Source organism: Podarcis liolepis (assembly GCF_965112155.1).
Source record: "Podarcis liolepis genome assembly, chromosome: 7".
Lineage (NCBI taxonomy): Eukaryota > Metazoa > Chordata > Lepidosauria > Squamata > Lacertidae > Podarcis > Podarcis liolepis.
This window is the reverse complement of record NC_139561.1, coordinates 66,226,086-66,234,299: the sequence shown is the minus strand read 5'-3', so window position 1 is coordinate 66,234,299 and position 8,214 is coordinate 66,226,086. Positions and strand designations below refer to the sequence as shown.

Genomic DNA, 8,214 nt, shown 5'->3' with positions numbered 1-8,214 from the left:
TAAAACTGCATCTGCTGGAAAGCAAGGAATAACAAAGAAATTGAACACACACACACACACACACACACACACACACGGTGTATCCTCTAGTTCCAGCATATGGCGGCAGGGTGACATAGTAGATCAGGCCAATAAATTCCGAGCGACTGAGGTTACGTCAGAAAAAATGCTGAGAATTCTATCTGAAGTGAAGACAATGAAAAAAACAGCCCTGTTAAAAGCAATCAGGGAGAGACAGAGCCAATTCCTGCAAACCTTTATTTGTACTGGTAAAACCCAATAAAGACTGAAAATTCATCTGGCATCTCCACAGCTACCAGCAAGACGAGAGTATTCCTCCTTTCAGTATCGAAAGTTAGAAGGCTCTGGGTGCAGTGCCCCATGGGGGGGGGGTTTTGAAGTCTCCTTCCTTGCAATGCTACTGATGGAATGGGTCCCAGCTCAGCAACCCATCTGTGTGCCACGGCACTGCAGGTATTCCCCGTGTCCAATATGGGGAGGGCTGAGTCTGCCAGTGCTCCTTCTGCATGATTTCTTCTCCCAGAGGGAAGAGGTCTCCTCCTGCTCTCTCTGGATCTAGGCTCTCTCTAGATGCCGGTACTTTTTCCGCAGCACAGACACCTGGTCCTTGAAGAGCACAGGGTCCAGGCGGAACTGGGAATGCACCAGAGGCATGTACCCAAACCAGGCTGCAAACTGATTGACGCATTCCTGGCGCTGAGAGAAATGAAGGTTCCCATTGGATGGGGGAGCGCTCTTCAACAGCTGCAGGGGAAACAAAGGCAGGCAATGGGAGGGAGAGTTCAGACACATTGTTGTGAATTAACCCCCCACCCCCTGCAAATAAAAGGATGTTGCAAAAGTGCTATTCGGAAGCCATGCAAGGGTTCGTGGCTTCTCCTTTCTGCCGTTCACATAGAGATTTCACATAAGGGCTGTTCACATTATACTGAACGCAGGTATAAGCTGACTCTAAATGCATGTGAAAGTTTGTGTGAAAGAGTGAGCACTTGTTGATATGTACAGCTCAGCCATTGTGTACACAGGTTGTGTACTCATGGAGCCCTGCAAGTGAGCATGTGTACAAGTGTACAGCTTAACTTTGTCTGTGCACAGGTACACAGCTGGTACATGTACTGAATGTTATGTGTGAACACCCCATGCGGAGGGCGGGGTCTAGCCTATGGAATGAGGGAGACATGTGACTTTGTTTGCATTTTAATGAGGAAACACCTAATTCTTTCCAACACAATGCACAAACAACATCTATTGTTCAAAATTTGCACTTCTCTGGCTGGGACAGATGGGAGTCGTAGTTTGGAACATCTGGAGGGCACCAGCTTGGGGAAGGCAGATCTGGAGTGACATTTCAGGGGTCCAAATGACTATTGGAGGGGAAATGATGTGGAAACAACTCCTTGTCAAGAATGTATAATTTGCTGTTGAAATGGAATACTCAGGATGAAACGGTAAAATCTGTTATGATTAAATGGGCACAAGATGTCGGACATAACATTATGATGGCTGACTGGGAACAGTTATGGACCACAGGTATGAAGTTCACGGCATGTAATGCCTTAAGAGAGAATATAATGAAAATGATATACAGGTGGTACATGACACCAGTCAAGCTTGCGAAAATTTATCACTTGCCCGATAATAAATGCTGGAAATGTAAAGAGATGGAAGGTACATTCTTTCACCTTTGGTGGACATGCCCAAGGATTAAGGCTTTCTGGGAGATGATCTACAACGAAATGAAAAAGGTATTTAAATATACCTTTCTGAAGAAACCAGAGGCCTTTCTCCTGGGCATGGTCGGCCAATTGGTGCCAAAGAAGGACAGAACTTTCTTTATGTACGCCACAACAGCAGCAAGAATACTTATTGCAAAGTATTGGAAGACACAAGATCTACCCACTCTGGAAGAATGGCAGATGAAGGTGATAGACTATATGGAACTGGCGGAAATGACTGGCAGAATCCGAGACCAGGGAGAAGAGTCGGTGGAGGAAGATTGGAAGAAATTTAAAGACTATTTACAGAAACATTGTAAAATTAATGAATGTTAGAATGATGTTGGAATGAATCTAGGTGATTTTAGCAAAAATGTATCAAAGATTTAAGAAAAATAGACTGTTAATTGGTGAAAAGAGGGAAAGTAAATTTATATCAAGATCAAGATAAATTTTCAGGATAAAAATTTTGAAGAGAGGGAAAGGATTTGCTGAAATGGATAATTGACTTAGAATACAAAAAAGAGAGGTGTGAGGAGGTCAGGGAAACAAGCAAATGAAAGATAAGCTATGGGAAGGTTTGATCTGTTTTTTTCTCTTTTTTCTTTTGTTTTTAATTGTCTCTATTTTTTATTTTTTATTGTGATGTGTTGGTTTTGTTATTGTTTAATTTGGTGTTTTTTCTTTTGTCTTTTTGTAAACTTAAAACTTTAATAAATACTATTAAAAAAAAAAAGATGTGGAAACAACTCTTGTTCAGCTCTTTTCCCCTCTACTCCCCATGTTGGCCAGTAAACACCTTGTACCTGCTGCGGGGGACTCTCTCTGTGTTGCTTCTTCTGGGTCACTTTGATGGGAGGTAGCTTGGTGACAGCAGAAACCAGGAAGTTCATCAGTATGTCTTCACAGTTGGCAATCTGATCAACAAGGCTCCTTAGTCTAGCAGGCAAATAATTGGTGAAGAGGCTGTGATAATACCTGTCGAGGGGCAGAAACGGAGGCATCATAAAGTGGCAGGAAAGGAGAAACAGGTGCATTACTGACTTATCTCCGGACGGTTCAGGAAATCAGTGGTCTAGTAGGGGCAGATGGGGCTGGTGCTCATTGGAACTGGTTGGGCAGAAGGCAAGGAGGCCAACAGTAGGGGGAGCCAAAGCCCAACAGCAGCCAGAACCAATGACAGATGGAGTCAACTAATTCTATTTCTCTCCTCTTCTTCTTCTTCAAAGTCAGCAGTGGGACTAAAGAGGAGGAAGTTGACAAGCAGGGCCACCCTCTGGGCTGGATGTAAGAAATAAGGCAGGCAAGGGGGGGGCTGAGGGTGGACTGAGGGTGGTGGGGCAGCGCTCAGTGGCAATAGACAGTCGAAGCGAGGGAGTGGGGGTGGAAGGAAAAAACAGAAAACCAGGAGGGGAGGAGAATGGAATGGAGCACCCTAGATGAGAGCAGTGCTGGCTGGTTGGAAGGCTGAGCAGGAGAACACTGCAACATTTTGTTGCAGGCTCCACTTGTAATTATCAGTAGCGATAGCTGAGGAACGGAGGGGAGGTACCTGTGGTAGAATGCAGCTGCGGTGAGAACCATAGAGAACTCATTGGTCCATTTTGAAGTGTAGCTCCACTGGCTCTTGCTGGCATCCCAGAAGTGGCTGCGCATAGGGAAGCCCACAATCCGGTCGGGGAAACTTCTCCACACCACAAAGGCAAAGTCAACCTGGAGAGTCAGGAAGAGAGAGAAGGAAGAGGATAAGTGCACCATTCTTCCAAGAAAGGATACTGCTTCCCAGCCACCATCCCTTCTCCAGCATTTTTTAGTAGATTGTGGAACAAGAACAGCCAATCCAACCATGCAAAGAAGAGCAGGTGGTATCTACTTCCTAGGACTGTGCCACTTCAGAATGCGGTGGGGCAATCTCATGTTTGAATGCTTCCCTTTTGCTAAGAACTCCCTGCACACAGAAAGGCAAGAGGAAAGGATTTGAGCCTATCTTCCTCCTTGAAATGCTACTCTTCCATGTGCAGGGGATTTCTTAAGTGTGTGATTCCCAGCAGGTACTCAGGGGCACACTGCCTCCGACAGTGTGGGAGTAGAACACACCAACTGAAGCTAGTAGCCACTGATAACTTTATCCTCCAGGAATTTGTCTAATCCTCTTTTAAAGACACCCAAGTTGGTGGCCATTCAGGTGATTGCCTGTTTGAGAAGTAACTTACTAAGCATTTTGCTGCATTTGCTCTGGGAAAAGTCAACACGCCTGTATGTTTTTAAATAAAAGAATGACATCTTCCCCACCCAAGCTGTCTACTCCTCCAAGCCCTATTTGAAAGAACAGCACTTCTCCCTTGATCACCACTCCCTAAAGCAATTAAATGCATGATCCTCAAAAGGCCAGGGCTTCAGCTCAGTGGGAGAGCATCTGCTTTCCAAGCAGAAGGTCCTAGGTTCCAGGTAGGGCCAGGAAAATGACTCCTTCCTGAAACCCTGGAGAGCTGCTACCAGTCTGTGTAGATAATACTGAGCTAGATGGACCGGTGATCTGACTCTGTGTAAGATACCTTCCTATGTCCCCAGCTCAACTCCCTCAACCGTTCCTCACAAGGCTTGGCTTCCAGAGTCATTCCTGTGAACCACCTGAATGAAGTACAGGGGCTACTGGTGGTCTGCAGACCAAACTGTGGGAACCCCTGATTCAGAATACTTATTTCCTGCTTTACAGACCCTTCCCCCGCCGCCCAAGGCTCTCATGGTGGCATACAAACAATATGCAGAATGCAATCATATTCAAGTGTAGTATCATGAATCACAGCCAGCTCTGCCATTAGGCAGAGTGAGGCAGCTGCCTCATCCAGCAGGTACTGGATGTCATGGGAGTGCTGGAAATTGTTGGTTATTTAATTTTTATTGTGTTTTTTTTTTACTACTGCTGTGGGGCGTGGAAGGTGTCTGGGGGATTTTCTGCCCGAAATGCCAAATATTTATACTGCCTTGTGCCTGTTATTCATCTTGATCTGGGAATGAGGGTGATGTCTGCTGCTCCACCTCAGACAGCAAAATGTCTTGGACCAGCCCTTTCGGAAACAGAAATAGCACAGTGCCCAAATGATGCCAGGCTGATGCAGGCGGCATTTCCTGCTCTCATCCTTGGCCCTCCTTGGTGTTGCCAGGCAGCAGCTCCCCGCTGAGGACCTTTGCGGCAAGGGAGTGAGGCTGAGCAGCTGGAACTCACTCAGCTCACGATGGTGAAGGCAAAGGTCTTCCCTTGCTGGCAGTTCACCAGCTGAAAAGGAGAAATTCTACCAAGTTGCGGGAGAAGGAGAGAGATGCGAGTGCAAGGCCTCACCAAGCAGCTCAGCTAAAATACCAGCAGCTTTTGACTCACCTCCCAACAAAATTCCATTCCTGTTGCTCACTACAATTAACTTTATTATCTAAGAATTAGTGCCTAAGCTTGCTTTTTTCCTCCTCCCTCCCAGCCTCTTTTCCTTTTGTGCTGTGTCTCTTCAATTGTGAGTGTGAGTGCAGGGCACTGCCCATCAAATATTATGCCCTTTGGCATGCCCATATATTATGGGTGCCCATGCCTGCGAGCAAACCATTAAAAGGCTCAGGAGAGCTGCCTCACCTCATCGGTTGAGAGGCTGGTGTGTTCATCCAGACTCAGCACCGCATCTGTCCCAATGGCGGAGTAAGGCAAAAACCGGTCACTAACCTTCAGCAGAAGAGAAGGAGACACAAGAGGGACATGGATCAAAATGACCCCATAGTATTATTTAGGCATATCAAGAAAACAGTATTGAAGGAAGATCAAGAAATGACCGTTCATTTACTTCATGCAGCACGAATGACCGTAGATCAGGCATGAAAAAAGGAAGGAATACCAAAAGGAGAAGAATGATTAAGTAAAATCTGGCATATTGCACCAATGATTAAATTCACAAATAATGGTTATGGTTAGGCAGGGAAGACATGATAACACCTTTACTGAAAAATCAGAGTTTGTTTATTTCCTATTGGAATGAGAGAACTCGGGGCAAAATAAACCCTGATATGTTACTGTGAAGAATTGTAAGAAGAATTTCATTTGCATTTATCCGGGGTACGTTAATGCCAATGTTTTAACTTCTATATCTCCTTCACGGCAGTCAAAGGCAGCTTACCTTGCTGCTGCCTTGGATGATGGTCAAAGGTACCGTTGTCTGCGGCCATTTACTGCTCTGTGGGGGTGGCTTCTCACAGCTCCATAAAACTAAAATCTGTATTTAAAGAAAGAAGAAGAGGAGGCATATCACTCACAGAATCATGCGTCAACTGTCACAGACAAATGTGCGCGCACACACATTTCCAGAACCCCCTCTACCACACTGCGTGGGGGGGGGGTTGCCTTTTACTTTCTACAGACCATTCTAAGGCTAACCCCACCCCAGATCAGGAGTGAGGGGGAATGTTGCCTTTTCATCTTAAGAGATAACGCCTCTTCCTGCTTTTATCTCAACACGAGGATCAGAGATAAAAGATCCCTCTGCCTGTTCTTTAGAGAGGATCTCTGAAGAGCAGTCAGGGGGATTTTATATCATGAGATAAAGTGCTCTCGCTGCCCTCCAGAAGTGGCTCTCTAAAGATCAGGCAGAGTGTTTTATCTCCCAATCTGATTGGCTTCAAGGGCTGGCAGGCCAGTTCCTGTGGCTTGGTGGGCTGGATACGGCCCCATAGGCTGCAGGTGAAGCATTCTTGGAGTAGAGTAGACCATGTGATGCTGGCCTTCCACCTTCATCCAAGCAGCTGACTGAAAGTTGGAGGAAGGTGGATAAATGGGTTTTATCTTGCTTATGTTAAAAGGAGAGCGAATTATAAAGGGGGGGGGGGAGAGGGAGGCGATATAGAACAGAAGGATGGCCCCTTTGCAGGTAGTGCACATTTCTTAAAGAGCTTTAGAGTGCAGGAAGATGCTTTTATCTACCTGGAGTTCTCAGATAAAAGCTAACTTTTCCCCACTCCATCCTAACTTCAAAAGGCTGTATATGAAAGGTCACCAACGGACCGGATTTTAAAAACAAACAAACCGAAACTGGCTTGCTTTGGGGACTTTAAGAGAGTTTTGGTCTGCAGAACTCAGCAAGTGAAGCTAGTTAATGGCATGGAATTAATAACCAGTCTCCAGCTTCATTGCTGCAAATCAAACGGCCTTAAAGGGACAACTCAGGTGCAAAAGCTGGCAAACCTATTTGTATGTAACCAGATAGCCTGGGCTTGAGGTTTTTTGAGTATGTTTGCATGTGTGTGTATTTAGATAGTAAGGAAGGTGTGTTTACCTCTTTGTGTACATACAGTAACTCCCTCCAAAACCCACGGCCAGCCCAGCCCAGCCCTCTTCTACACCAGCAAATAAAAGTACCCTTACCTTTATTAACCTTTATAATCAAACAGACCGGGGAGTTGCCAGGGGCCTCACCCATGTTTTGTATTAAAAAAAAAAAACAACTGGAGAGAATAGTATAAAGTCTCCTATTCTTTGGCCTGTGCTTGTTAAATATCAGGGCCAGGAATGGGGAAGCCATTTCAGCCTCTGAGTTGCCATGCCTTTCTGTGTATAAGACTAATTTTTTTCCTCAAAAATCATGCTAAAAAGTGGGGGTCGTCTTACACATGGGTAGTGCATAGGGTGGACGTTTTATTGGTTGCTGCTGGGTCTGTCAGCGGCTATTGTGCGCTTTATTGGTTGCTGCGTCAATAGGTGGTATTGATTGGGCGACACTCCGGCAGTTGGGTGGGCGATAGGCAGTTTCTGCCAGCGATGGGACAGACGGGAGGCGGATTTTGCAACGTGTGCGGGTGAGTGATTTTCGGCATTCCCACCTAAAAAAAGTTCAACAACTCTGTACCATCTCCCCCATTTTCTTAGGGTCCCCAAAAATAGCAGGTGTCCTATACATGGGGGCATCTTATAGACGGAAAAGTACGGTACATTCCCTTCTAGGCAACTTTCCAGGTCAAATTCCAGTGGTGGGCGGTGTCAGGGGCAAAAGTGGGCAGAGCAAGACTATCGACTTACACACACACACCTCCCACTGAGGCAAGCAAGAAGCATTATCAGGCTGAAAGAAAACCTTCCCTACCTGCATGAATGGCGTCATGTCAGCCTTAGGCTGCATTTTATGAGAAACGTTCCCTGGATTGATGGCAACTGTCTTTGTGTTTAGCCTGCCCCACATCCTATTTCAAAGGATTTATTTTTATGTTTGTATCTCTAATATTTTTTTTCCTTTTAGAAAAGAATACTTACCGTCGACCATATAATTACCATGCTAGAAGCAATTACAGTTCCGCTCTAATAGATGACATCTAGAGTATGCGCTTTAATACAACCTCAATATTATTACTAAAAGCAAAGCATCGTTGCTAATAAAAGACTCTCGTGGGGGAGAGCGTGTATTGTAATGGGTCTATTTCGTTTAATTTAGCAAGAAGGCTTTATATTTCT

The 8,214-nt window shown here is 45.4% G+C and overlaps 1 protein-coding gene across 1 annotated transcript in view; it reads right to left on the bottom strand.

Annotated features, from left to right (window-relative positions):
- Window positions 1-241: 241 nt before the first annotated feature.
- Window positions 242-8,214, bottom strand: part of EXTL1 (exostosin like glycosyltransferase 1) — a 62,196-nt gene continuing 54,223 nt past the window's right edge. Inside the window, exons 7-11 of the mRNA XM_083511958.1 lie at window positions 5,894-5,989; window positions 5,359-5,445; window positions 3,289-3,449; window positions 2,543-2,714; window positions 242-765 (exon numbers count right to left, since the gene is read on the bottom strand). Coding sequence (XP_083368084.1) covers window positions 577-765; window positions 2,543-2,714; window positions 3,289-3,449; window positions 5,359-5,445; window positions 5,894-5,989 — 705 coding nt within the window. The 3' untranslated portion in view covers window positions 242-576. The remainder of the gene's footprint in view (window positions 766-2,542; window positions 2,715-3,288; window positions 3,450-5,358; window positions 5,446-5,893; window positions 5,990-8,214) is intronic.